At 39.7% G+C, this 14,304-nt stretch overlaps 1 protein-coding gene across 5 annotated transcripts in view; it reads left to right on the top strand.

Annotated features, from left to right (window-relative positions):
• The window catches only part of mgat4a (alpha-1,3-mannosyl-glycoprotein 4-beta-N-acetylglucosaminyltransferase A), a 282,181-nt gene that overhangs the window by 230,601 nt on the left and 37,276 nt on the right, over positions 1 to 14,304 (top strand). For all 5 annotated transcript variants that reach the window (XM_069891861.1, XM_069891863.1, XM_069891865.1 and 2 more), the window contains exon 11: positions 12,240 to 12,433. In XM_069891861.1, coding sequence (XP_069747962.1) covers positions 12,240 to 12,433 — 194 coding nt within the window. The remainder of the gene's footprint in view (positions 1 to 12,239; positions 12,434 to 14,304) is intronic.

The following is a 14,304-nucleotide window of genomic DNA, read 5'->3' on the forward strand; positions in this document are numbered from 1 at the left end:
GAAAGAAAACAGAGCCAGATCAACTCACCACAAATGAAAATATTGAATAAATGGTCGCCAGGTTAACTCAAACTTAGAAGGGGATTCATAGACAGAGTTTCTAATTTTCTCTAAATTTAAACATAGTATAGTTTGAGTAAACCATTGGAAAACAGTGGGAGGATTTACCTCTTTCCAATTTAATAGTATAGATCTTCTAGCCATTAGTGTAAGAAAAGCAATCATACGATCCGCAGGAAGAGATAAATAAGTCAAATCTATCATAGGTAATCCAAAAATTGCAGTAATGGGATGTGGTTGTAAATCAATATTCAAAACAGTAGATATAATGGAAAAAATTTCCTTCCAATAATTCTGTAAAGAGGGACAGGACCAAAACATATGTGTAAGGGAAGCTATTTCCAATTGACATTTATCACATATAGGATCGATATGAGAATAAAAGCGATGGAGTTTATCTTTAGACATATGAGCTCTATGAACAACTTTAAACTGTATCAGTGAATGTTTTGCACATAGAGAAGAAGAGTTTACCAGTCGCAGAATTTTATTCCAATTTTCATTAGAAATATGAAGGTTGAGTTCTCTTTCCCAATCATTTTTAAACTTTTCAAAAGTCCCAGAATTTATTTTTGTAATTATATTATATAATTTAGATATCACACCTTTTGGAGGGAATTTTGAATATAGTATATCCTCTAAAACAGTCATAGTCTCCCGATTGGGAAAAGAGGGTAAAGTCGAAATTAAGAAACTCCTAATCTGCAAATATCGAAAGAAATGAGATCGAGGTAAATCATATTTCATGGATAATTGTTCAAATGACATGAAAGAGTTAAACAAGAATAAATCCGAAAAGCATGTTATACCTTTAACTTTCCAGAGTAAATAAGCTTGATCAATTAGAGAGGGATGAAAAAGGAAATTTAGTACAATAGGAGTTTCCAAGATAAAATGACTTAGGCTAAAAAATCTCCGGAATTGAAACCATATACGTAGTGTATGTTTAACCATTGGATTATCAATTTGTTTATATGATTTAGTAAGAGTAAAAGGGAGAGCAGCTCCCAAAATAGAGCTAATTGAAAAATTTTGTATCGGTTTAATTTCTAAATTTACCCAATGGGGATTTAGAGATAATTCTGAATAATTCAACCAATACCTTAAGTAACTAATATTAATTGCCCAGTAATAAATTCTAAAGTTGGGTAATGCCAACCCTCCCTCTAGTTTAGATTTCTGTAAATATTTTTTCCCCAATCTAGGATTCTTGTTTTGCCAGATATATGAGGACAATTTAGAATCGACCTTAACAAAAAAAGATTTAGGAACAAAAATAGGTATAGCTTGGAATATATATAAAAATTTAGGTAAGATCATCATCTTAATAGCATTAATTCGGCCTATCATGGATAGGGATAATGGTGACCAATTGGTAAGTAAACTGCCGATCAGGTCCAATAGAGGGAAAAAATTAGTCCTAAACAAATCTTTATGTTTTTTAATAATCTTAATCCCTAAATATATAAAATGGTCTCTAGCTATTTTAAAAGGTAAACTATCATAAATAGGGACCCATCCATTAAAAGGGAATAATTCACTTTTATTTAAATTCAGTTTATATCCCAAAAAATTACTAAATTGGGCTAATAAAGATAAAACGGCAGGAATAGAATTTTCAGGATTGGAAATATATAACAATAAATCATCTGCATATAGTGATACTTTATGAATATCCCTGCAACGAATAATACCAGTAATAGTGGGTGCTTCTCTGATAGCAATTGCCAAAGGTTCTAAAGCTAAGTTAAATTCTTTCTTCTTTGGCTTGGCTTCGCGGACGAAGATTTATGGAGGGGGTAAAAAGTCCACGTCAGCTGCAGGCTCGTTTGTGGCTGACAAGTCCGATGCGGGACAGGCAGACACGATTGCAGCGGTTGCAAGGGAAAATTGGTTGGTTGGGGTTGGGTGTTGGGTTTTTCCTCCTTTGCCTTTTGTTCGTGAGGTGGGCTCTGCGGTCTTCTTCAAAGGAGGATGCTGCCCGCCAAACTGTGAGGCGCCAAGATGCACGGTTTGAGGCGTTATCAGCCCACTGGCGGTGGTCAATGTGGCAGGCACCAAGAGATTTCTTTAGGCAGTCCTTGTACCTTTTCTTTGGTGCACCTCTGTCTCGGTGGCCAGTGGAGAGCTCGCCATATAACAGGATCTTGGGAAGGCGATGGTCCTCCATTCTGGAGACGTGACCCATCCAGCGCAGCTGGATCTTCAGCAGCGTGGACTCGATGCTGTCGACCTCTGCCATCTCGAGTACTTCGACGTTAGGGGTGTAAGCGCTCCAATGGATGTTGAGGATGGAGCGGAGACAACGCTGGTGGAAGCGTTCTAGGAGCCGTAGGTGGTGCCGGTAGATGACCCATGATTCGGAGCCGAACAGGAGTGTGGGTATGACAACGGCTCTGTATACGCTTATCTTTGTGAGGTTTTTCAGTTGGTTGTTTTTCCAGACTCTTTTGTGTAGTCTTCCAAAGGCGCTATTTGCCTTGGCGAGTCTGTTGTCTATCTCATTGTCGATCCTTGCATCTGATGAAATGGTGCAGCCGAGATAGGTAAACTGGTTGACCGTTTTGAGTTTTGTGTGCCCGATGGAGATGTGGGGGGGCTGGTAGTCATGGTGGGGAGCTGGCTGATGGAGGACCTCAGTTTTCTTCAGGCTGACTTCCAGGCCAAACATTTTGGCAGTTTCCGCAAAGCAGGACGTCAAGCGCTGAAGAGCTGGCTCTGAATGGGCAACTAAAGCGGCATCATCTGCAAAGAGTAGTTCACGGACAAGTTTCTCTTGTGTCTTGGTGTGAGCTTGCAGGCGCCTCAGATTGAAGAGACTGCCATCCGTGCGGTACCGGATGTAAACAGCGTCTTCATTGTTGGACCGCTCAGTCCAAGATTCCGCCCTGCTCCAGCTCTCTCAACAGCCCCTAAGGCTAGAGCTGGATGAGGTTCCCACCCTGGATGAGACATATAAGGCAATCGAACAACTGAAAAGTGGCAAAGCAGCAGGTATGGATGGAATCCCCCCAGAAGTCTGGAAGGCTGGCGGCAAAACTCTGCATGCCAAACTGCATGAGTTTTTCAAGCTTTGTTGGGACCAAGGTAAACTGCCTCAGGATCTTCGTGATGCCACCATCATCACCCTGTACAAAAACAAAGGCGAGAAATCAGACTGCTCAAACTACAGGGGAATCACGTTGCTCTCCATTGCAGGCAAAATCTTCGCTAGGATTCTACTAAATAGAATAATACCTAGTGTCGCCGAGAATATTCTCCCAGAATCACAGTGCGGCTTTCGCGCAAACAGAGGAACCACTGACATGGTCTTTGCCCTCAGACAGCTCCAAGAAAAGTGCAGAGAACAAAACAAAGGACTCTACATCACCTTTGTTGACCTCACCAAAGCCTTCGACTCCGTGAGCAGGAAAGGGCTTTGGCAAATACTAGAGCGCATCGGATGTCCCCCAAAGTTCCTCAACATGATTATCCAACTGCACGAAAACCAACAAGGTCGGGTCAGATACAGCAATGAGCTCTCTGAACCCTTCTCCATTAACAATGGCGTGAAGCAAGGCTGTGTTCTCGCACCAACCCTCTTTTCAATCTTCTTCAGCATGATGCTGAACCAAGCCATAAGTTAAATAATAAAGGGCTAAGGGGGCACCCTTGCCTGGTGCCCCGAAATAATCGAAAATATGGCGATCTTTAGGTATTAGTAAAAACCGAGGCAACTGGGGAATTATAAAGAAGTTTAATCCAAGATATAAATATCGGACTAAAATTAAATTTTTCAAGAACTGTAAATAAATAAGGCCATTCAACTCTATCGAAGGCCTTCTCAGCATCTAGTGAAATAACACATTCTGAAGACTTATGTGAAGGAGTGTAAATAATATTCATCAATCTTCTAATATTAAAGGAGGAATAACGATTTTTAATGAATCCAGTCTGGTCTTCAGAGATAATATATGGTAATATCTTCTCTAGCCTTGTCGCTAGAATTTTGAATGTCAACATTCAACAAAGAAATAGGTCTATAAGAAGAACATTCGGTCGGGTCTTTATTTTTTTTCAAAATTAGAGAAATCGTAGCTCTGTAAAATGATTGTGGTAGTTTACCCAATGTGATAGATTCATCAAACATCTTAATCAGCCAGGGAGAGAGAGTAGAAGAAAAAGCTTTATAAAATTCCACAGAGTATCCATCGGGACCTGGTGCTTTCCCCGAGTTCAGTGAGAAAATAGTATTATTGATCTCCGAATCTGTAATGGATTTACTTAATTCTAAGTTATCTTGAGGTAATACTTTTGGGAATTTCAAATGTTCTAAAAAATTAAACATATTACTAAGGTCTCGAGGGTATTCTGTACTATATAAGGATGTATAAAAATTTTGGTAAGATTGATTTATCTCTTCCTGGTTAACAGTCAGTTCTCCATTCTGTTTGCGAATCTCCACAATTTGGCGTCTAGCTGAAATATTCTTCAGATGATTAGCCAACAGTTTACCCGATTTCTCACTATGCACATAAAAATCAGATTTAGATCTAATTAGCTGGTTTTCAATCGAAGATGTAAGTAACAAATTATATTCCATCTGCAGTTCAATTCTTTGTTTGTAAAGTTCTTCAGTAGGATCAGTCACATATTTCTTATCAATGTCTTTAATCTTCTCAACCAATAGATGAATCTTGTTTTTGATGCATTTCTTCAAAGCTACTGAGTAAGAAATAATTTGACCACGAATATAAGCCTTGAATGTATCCCACAATATTCCATAAGAAATTTTCGTAGTGTAATTTGTTGAAAAGAAAAAGTTAATTTGTTCTTTCATAAATTTAACAAAGTCTAAATCTTGCAATAATGTAACATCAAAACGCCAGTGCTTAACAGTAGAAACAGAGTCTTTGAATTTAAGAGAGAGTTGTAAAGGAGAGTGATCCGAAATGGCTATAATGTCATACTTACAAGCAGTTACAAGTGGAATAAAACGTGAATCAATAAAAAAGTGATCAATTCTCGAGTATGAATGGTATACATGAGAAAAAAAGGAAAACTCTTTATCTGTCGGGTGAAGAAATCTCCAAATATCAACAGCTCCAGAGTTAGTAAGGAAAGAGTTAATATATGTAGCCGATTTATTCGGTAGGAGCTGTGAAGGTTTTGACCTATCTAGCAGGGGATTCAGACAACAGTTAGAATCCCCACCCATTATTAAATGATATTCATTTAGATTGGGTAAAATAGTAAACAAAGATCTAAAAAACTCAGGGTGATCTACATTCGGGGCATAAACATTAACCATGACAACCTTAATATTGAATAATAACCCAGTAACCAATAAAAATCTGCCGTTAGGGTCTACAGTGATGTCATGTTGAACAAATGTAATAGAGGGATCAATAAAAATAGATACACCTCGAGTCTTAGAGCATGAGTTGGCATGAAATTGTGGGCCTTTCCAAGATTTAAAAAAACGCAGATTATCCTCCTTCCTCACATGAGTCTCCTGTAAAAAAATAATCTGTGCTTTCAGTCTCTGGAATACTTTAAAGACCTTCCTCCTTTTAAACATGTTGTTTAGACCATTAGCATTCCAAGAGACAAAATTAATGTTTTGATCCTCCAGTATATAAAGGGTTAACCAAAGCAGGGACCCATGCGCCCGGAAGAAGAATTAAGATATAAGGAAGGACCGGAAATGACGACGTGTCAGCCATATCTGTAGTTCTAAAAGAAAAATCAAGAAAAAACAAAAGAAAATGAAACATAAAAACCCCTGAAGGAAAAACAAAACCCACCCCCCACCCACAAAGCCCCCCATCTGACCAGAGAGTGATCAGAGAAGAAAGAGATAATACTAAACCTACCCCCATGTCTTCAGACGGCAGCTCCAAAATATTAAGATAAGATCCACCACCTAAACTTATAAAAAGGATAACTCAAGCTAAAATCAAATACTAAATATTGAAAGAAAAATATTTAAAAAGAAATAAAAGAAAAATCGTAATTTTGTAGTACCTACTGATAAAACAAAGTCATAAAGAGTTAAATCATTTTAAAATTAGTTTATGAAGAAAGACAAAGAGAAAATGGCGAATGTAAAAAAAAACATGAAAAGTTTTAATAAACAAAAAATAAAAAATCGCCATTTTCAGTAATTCAGAAATAAAATAGTAAAGAATATAATCATATTATTAGTATAGATTAATATAAAATTAAACATACACTTATATTTTTAAAAAAATTTCTCACAGAGGAGAAAGAAAATATATAAAAATGTGTTAAAGATGAACAGGATAATTAGAGCTATAATGATCTATTACTTTTCGAATGGTTAGAAATCAGAATCTGACTATTAACCTGAAAAAGACCGATATCTACCGCATTTTTTATCGGTCACTCGGGCTGAGAGGTCGCGCTAGACGGGAAATTAGCCGACAGGTAGTTCCGTGCTGCAGACACGGAGTCGAATATTTGACGAGCTTGGTTCTCCGGAGAAATCCTGAGCCTCGCAGGATACAGGAGCGCAGGTTTCAGTTTCTTCTCAAAACATTCGGACATCAGATCTTTAAACAGTCTTCGAGCGCGTACTACCTCCGGACTAAAATCTTCATAGGCTCTTAGACTAAAGCCACGAACAGTCACATTTCCAAGTCTTCTGGCTGTACGAATCAATCTATCCTTTGTACTCACGTAATGCATACGGACCATCACCACTCTGGGTTTGGAAGCTTCAGCATTTCGGTTCCAGATACGATGTACTCTATCAAGTAGCGGTGGATCAGCAGGGAATTCGGATGGGTATGCTTCTTTTAAAAGCTCGGCAAAAAACGTCAGGAGATCTCCTTTCTCAATGCCTTCAGGAATTCCAACCAAACGAATATTTTGTCTTCTGGAACGGTTCTCTGAATCAATGCTTTTCAGCTGGAGTGCTTCTAGTTGTTTAATTGCTTTGGAAAGTTTCTGTTCGACCTCAGTCAGTCTAATCTCTTTTTGTGGAACTTCAGTTTGAAGAGCTGCAATTAAGGTATGTTGTTTTTTGGCTTCAGCTTCTGAGGCAATTAAAGCTGTACGAAGTTCAGCTAGGTCTTTTTTGCGACAAACATCTTTGAATTCATCACGAAAGAATTTTAAAAAGTCAGTGAAGGTCATCTCACTTAGTTTAATGTCTGGTTGTTTCTTCTCTCGGCCGTTACTTCTTCTGCCCGGGTTTTAGCTCGTGTAGCTTTTCCTTCAGTCATTTCTTCAAAATTTTCAGACTCAAGTATAATTAGAGAAATAATAAAGATCTTTCTGACTTCTGTGAAGTTAGTTCAAAGGTGGATACAGGTTAAAAATAGTATATTTTTGGAGCAAAAACCAAAACGTGTTCACTCCATGAGCGCCACCTGGAGACTCCCCTCTCCGCAGATCTGTCCAAATATCTTTTGAACGTTGAAATTGTGCCCACCTACAGTTTCCTCTTGCAGCTTGTTCCAGACACAGACTACCCTCTGAGTGGAAAAGTTGCCCCTCAGGTTCCTCTTGAATCTCTCCCGTCTCACCTTAATCCTACACCTTCAGGTTCTGGTAGCGCCTACGCCCAGACAATGACCATGATGACTTTACAAGACCACCTCCCAGCCTCCTGTACTCTAGGGAATAAAGACCCAGCATATCCAATCTTTCCCTATAACTCAAGCCCTCCAGTCCCACAACAACCTCCTGGTGAACCTCCTCTGCACTCCTTCCAATTTATTGCTATCCTTCATTTAGCTGGGCAATTAGAACTCCATACTGTACTCCATGCATCTCTCGTAGTAAAACATGAGAGTTTGCAGACACTGTGGTTTAAGTGAAAACGCAATGCTGGAGAAACTCAGCAGGTCAAACAGTATACTTTATGTAGCAAAGATAAAGATACTGTACACAACCAACGTTTTGGGCTTGACCCCTAACCCTAATGTGAGGGAGTGGGAGGAGCATGGTCCAACAGGCATGAAGTAATAGGTGGATAAGGGAGAGAGGGTTAATATTACCTCCTGCCTGTGGGACTGTGCTTCTCCCCTGATCCTTCCCCCTTTACCATTTTGTTCAGGTGCCTGCTGATATTTTTACATAGCGGGATGAAGGGCTCAAGCCTGAAAAGCTGAACCTTGAGATCCCAGCTTTTGTCCACGATGCTCAATTAAAGCAAGCACGCCAAACACCTTATTCGCCACTTTCGTGAAAGTATATATGGTGATAGAGTGCTGGTGATACTCCTGACCACTACAGGGAGTCAGGGATGAATGCTGCACCTTGGGTTAGATTCAAAAAGTGGCTGCACCACGAGGTTGTGAGTTATTAATAAAAGATTGTTAATATAAAAGAATGCAAGTTTCTTCATTGCTTAAAAGAAACATCACATGGTACCAGGAGTGGGGTATCAGTCGATATCAGCAGGAAACATGGAGAATGTGAAGGCTCCTGACACTGTGAATTGGGCTGGGAATGTTGACCACGAATGGCAGTTATTCAAACAATGATTCACGCTGTATCTTCAAGTCATTGGGCTCGATACCAAACCGGATGCACAGAGATTGGTCTGATACTTACCGTGGCAGGGCCTCCTACACTAGAGGTTTTCAACACATTTGTTTATGCTGAGGCAGATGACCAGGGCAAGTTCAACAGGGTTATCAAGATGTTTGATGAAAACTGCTCACCAAAGAAAAATGAAATGTTTGAGAGGTACATGTTTCACGCACGCAGACTTGAAACTAAAACCAAGAATACACAATTTTGATTTGCTGCAAGATACCACGATCTGTCATCAGATTGTGTTCGGAATTATTGACAAGGAAGTGAGAGAGATGCTGCTACGGGAGACAGAGCTTACCTGAGCTGGAGCTGTGAAGATATGCCACGCCAGTGAATTAACTCTGCAGCACATGATGAAGTTCAGTGAGAGGGCAGAATCCAGTGAAAATGAGGACATAGCCACAGTGTCTGGACACACACATAAACAGAGAACGGGACATAGGAAGCAACAAAAAGGAGAGACATTCAGTTGTAAATGATGCAACCCTCAACATGCACCAAAACAAAGCCCGACCTTTGAAAAAGCCTCTGATAAGTGCAAAGGGCAAAATCACTATGGAAAGCATTGTTTTTCCAAAGGAAAAGAAGAGAGAGGTGAAAGTGTGCACACTGGAGAAGAAACTGACCACAGTGGATGCATTCTTCGTGGGAATGGTGATGCAGGAAGGTTTCAAACCAACGGGCACCGAACAGCTAGAGTTGAACAGGACGTAGACTATGTCATTGCATGCAAATACAGCAGATATTCCTTTCAAGCAAGACACGAGCAAAGGCCAATTTGATCTGTGAGCACGACATCAGGACAATGGAGATAAATTCTGCTCAGCTCAAGGCCTGCAATGGACAATGTAGTGACTCGAAAGGTACATAATCACTAAATGGTGAAATTTAAAGGTAAAGAGCATCACCTCATGTTTGCAGTAGTCTCAGATGGGACATGAATCAGTTCTTGGCGCCAAAGCATGTGAAAACTTAAGCCTAATCAAGCCAAATCACATTAACAGAGATGATTATGGACTTAAGGAGAAAGTCAGAGAACCACGACTCAGTCCTCATTGAGGGCTCAGTAGTGGAGATGGTCAAGAACTTCAAATTCCTGGGTGTCAACATCTCCGAGGATCTGTCCTGGAGCCTCCATGTTGATGCAATCACAAAGAAGGCTCGCCAACGGCGCTACTCTCAAAAACTTCCTCAGGTGTACTGTGGAGAGTATTCTGACCGCTTGCGTCACTGTCTGGTATGGAGGCACCAACTCTTAGGATAAGAATAAAGTCCAGAGGGTTGTTAATTCGGCCTGCGACATCACAAGCACCAGGCGTCACTCCTTCGAGGAAATCTACATGAGGGTGTGTCTTTAAAAAAAAAAGCAACCTCTATCCTCAAAAACCCCTGCCTTACTTTTCATCCACTATTTTATTTCTTTTATAGTGATGTTGTAAGAGGTTATAATATGAACATTTCACTATGATGGTGTAGCAAAACTCTGAATTTCTTGACTTGCTCATGACAATAAATTTTGATTCAGCTTCAATCCATGGAACACCGTAGAGGAAACACTGGATCAATTTCCTGACATCTTCAAGGGGTTTGGAATTCATCTATAAGATACAGTTGAAGGGGGATGTACATACAGCAGTGGATGCCCTGAGGCAGGTTCCAGCACCACTAAAAGACAAGCTCAAGTAGGAACTCAACCAAATGATGTCACTAAGGGTCATAAAGAAAGTGGAAGAGTCCATGATCAAACGGTAAAGCAGAGAAAGGAGTTCACAAAGTTAAATATCTACTCAAGAAAGCATAGCACAATGGGTCAGATCCTTATTTTGCTCTGTTGAATTACCAAGCTTCACCAGTTGAACATGGCATGTCATCTGCTGAGCTCCTAATGAGACATAGTCGATGCACCACACTTCCCTACTCTGCAGACCCAAACAAGAGCAGAGATGTCAAACAGAAACAAAAGCACCTGCAAAGGAGACAAAAAGCAAACTATGACAAGTCAGCAAAAAGCTTAGGGGCCACTGGCACAACATGACACAGTGAAACTCCGAGATGACAGCTCCTAGAACAAGAAGGCCACTGTTCTGGAGGAAGTAAATCCAGGATCCTACACTATCAGAACAGAATAGGGTCAAATACTGAGGAGGAATCGAAAGAACCTGCTGACAATGCAAGTGACACTGCAAGAACAGACAAATGCAGAAGATCCAGCCTGCACAGCAACAGAGGAAATACCACTAGTGCTAGACAGTAGTGAAGCAGCAGAGCCGAAACAAGCACCTGTGTTGAGAAAATCCACAGACGTTATCAAAGACCTGACAGTCTGAATCTCTAAAAGAAAAAGAACTGCACACTGAAAAAAGTTTGTGCTGCCGGTATTTGTGTTTATGTTGGTGTTTAACTTTAAATTGAAATGAATACTGTATTAGTGTGTAATGATGCTAGATTGAACATCGTAAGGAAAGGGGATGTGGTGATAGAGTGCTAGTGATACTTCTGACCACTCAAGGGAGTCAGAGATGAATGCTGCACCTCGGGTAAGATACAAAAAATGGCTGCACCACGAGATCGTGAATTGTTAATAAAATATTTTTAATATAAAAGAACATAAGTTTTTTTATTGCTTAAAAGAAGCATCACAGTATGCACCTATTCCCTAGGTCTCTCTGCTCTACTACACTCTCCAAGACCCTCCCATTTACTGATGCAATGACAAGCTAACATAGGAGGTGCTCCTGCATCCTTCCTGCAATTTGGTGATTTTTATTTTGCGAAACGCTTCTCTCTCTCAATCCACTGGTAACCACCTGGTTGGAACCTTGTATATAAAAAAAAAGCTCTTTGGCCAAGTTATTACCTGGAATTCAAGCAACAGGTAACTGGTTAAAAAAATACAAAAGTTTAAAATTGGCACCACACCCCCACCCACCCCCCAGCAGTTAGTTCACGAATTATGCAGCACGCAACCTCAAGCAACCGGAAAATTCACTTGCGCAGCATTTATCAATCCCTATAGAGTGGGATACTGGGGGGTTTACTGTACTTGGTTGGAACTCCTCAGAAATGCATCACAAGGGTCAGAAAGCAAAGAATGAGAGTGGCAAAAGCCAAGAGCTCAAGGTCATCATCTGAAATTTGGAATGTTGACTGGACAATCAAAGCCAAACCATTATTTATTTTTCTGTATGTTTACTTGTGTCAAATGTTAATATGATAAACTCCTCCATTGTCGATTAGTTTTGTTTATTGGCCAGGAGTGGAATGACCCTGACAGCAAATTCAGAGTTTAAAAAAGCCAAACAAAAGTTCACCCAACAAATTCCAAAAGCCAGTAGATTGTGACTTAGCTAAATGATCAACCTTTTGAGCTTTGCATTCTTTCCTTGATGTGGAGCATTAATAGTCAAATATTCCTGATTGGTCAAATTTGTTTTTTTCTTTGTGAAACATAAATAAATAAAAATTGTAGTGAAATAGCAAGCATTTGCAAAGGAATGTTTTAGATTTTTAGCATAAAAATTAGTTAAATTATGCTCATGTTTTCATTTCTGTATTGCAGAGCTGCTTTCTGGTGTTTATGATTTTTTAGATATAATATTGTGTCTTGGGTTAACATTTTATCTCCTCAGGATAAAGATTTTATGAAGCCTTTACTTCACAAAATGCACGTCAATCCATCAGCTGAGGTCACAACCTCCCTGAAAGTTTACCAAGGGCATACATTGGATAAAGCCTACCTGGGAGAGGACTTCTTCTGGGGCATTACACCTGTAGCTGGTGACTTTCTTCTCTTCAAATTTGACAAACCATTGAACGTTGATAGGTAAGTGTTCACTTTGCAATTTTGGAACCTTCTTTCAGTAGCCTGTTAGTGACTCCCATTTTGTTAAATTTTAATGTAAATTATAGCTCAAAGGTATTAGAATTGGGGTAGATGAAGAGTTGCCAAGAGTTCATTGGTAGTGCAAATTATTCAGTCAGGTGTGCCGGACCCAGTCCACTCCCTGTTTTTGCTGTCCATGTTACCCATTCACCTGAATCTTTACCAACACAGAAGGCTAGGTAACCTGACCCTGCACACCAGAAAAGCATCCCACAAGCAGGAGGGTCTCCGAGAGGGGGTTAAAGCCTAAAGCAGGGTGCCTCCAGATGGCCATTGTCAGATGCTTTTGAGCTGCTTCCAAATGATTGGATAGAGTGGACATGGAGAGAACTTTACAGTTGATGGACCTGAGAGCACAGGCTCAGAACAAAAGGATGTCCCTTTTGAACAGAGATGAAGAGACATTTCTTCATCCGGATGGTAGTGAATCTGTGGAATTTGTTGGCACAGACGGCTGTGGCGGCCACGACATTGGGTGTGTGTAGAGATTGAGAGTTTCAAAGGGTGTCAAAGGTTATGGGGATGAGGTGGGAGTGGGTTGAAAGGAAAAATACATCAGTCATGATCTGAATGGAGGAGCAGACTCGATGGACTGAATGGCCTAAATCTGATACTACATCTTAAAAATTCTAAGTTTTATTGAACACACAGTAGAAGCTGATTCTGGGCCATTTAAACTGTGCCGTCCAATTACACCCAAATTAACCTGCAATCCCTCTGTAGTTTTTGGAGGGTGGGAAGAAACTGGAGCACCTGGAGGAAACCCACATTGACACCAGAAGAATGTGGACACAGTGCTGGATTCAAACCTGGGTCGTTGGCACCGTAAGAGTGTTGCATTAACCGCTACACTAACCATGTCACCCCAATTCTCCACTTTCTCACTATCCTCTTTCTTATCATTTATATTTGCTCATTTCTAATCTATGAGAACCTTTCTAGACTCTAACAAACTTTTGGAAATGACAGTCTGTGCATCCATTAACTTCTAGAGCTGCAAATAATCAGGTCGCAGGGAGCTCTATCTGTTATGTCTCATAGTCATCTACAAGTGGTTGAAAATTAATAAGTATGGTTGACTTTTTATTAGTTGCAAAGCAGTGTTTAAAAAATAGTGCCTTGTTAGATTTGTAATTTAAGAAAAAATAGTTCATTGAACAGATCTTTAAAATATAAAATGCCAAGTTGATGAAAATTGGAAAGGTGACTGTTCTTTCTCTGTACCTCCCTCTCTAATCTATGTGACATTTCTAATCATTCTTCACATAATTTTCAAAGGGTTTCTTTGATCTTGCCTCACTTAAAAGGCACCACGTCTTCTAATATATTTTGTATTTTCTCATTGACTAATTTTGTCCAAATTTTCTGTAATTTTGAAGTATCCTCTTCCAATTTGAGAACACTTAACGTATATTCAGTATTTATTTCCTGGTTCCAAATGATTGGTTTCAAGTTCAGAAATAAATGGCACCCAAAATGTTACTCTATTTGGACGAGTGCAAGAAAATAATGTTTACTTATCCTTGACTATTCAATGATAATATATTGGGAATCATACTTGACTGAAGATAAATGAGAAATATTGTGGTATTCTTTGAAGCTGTCTGCTAGTGGCCATTCTTGAATAATGAGAACCTTTGGAAATACTGCAGTATTGTTTGTGCAAAGTTTATTTATCGATGTGGATATAGTGGCTCATTCGATTCCAGAATAGCCTTGATCTAACCAAGTCACATCATTAAATAGCTCTTGGAACTTGCATTATGACGTGATAACTATTTCTAACAATACCTTGCTGATAGAGCGTGACC

The sequence above is a fragment of the Narcine bancroftii genome, chromosome 7, assembly GCF_036971445.1.
Source record: "Narcine bancroftii isolate sNarBan1 chromosome 7, sNarBan1.hap1, whole genome shotgun sequence".
In the NCBI taxonomy this organism is placed as follows: domain Eukaryota; kingdom Metazoa; phylum Chordata; class Chondrichthyes; order Torpediniformes; family Narcinidae; genus Narcine; species Narcine bancroftii.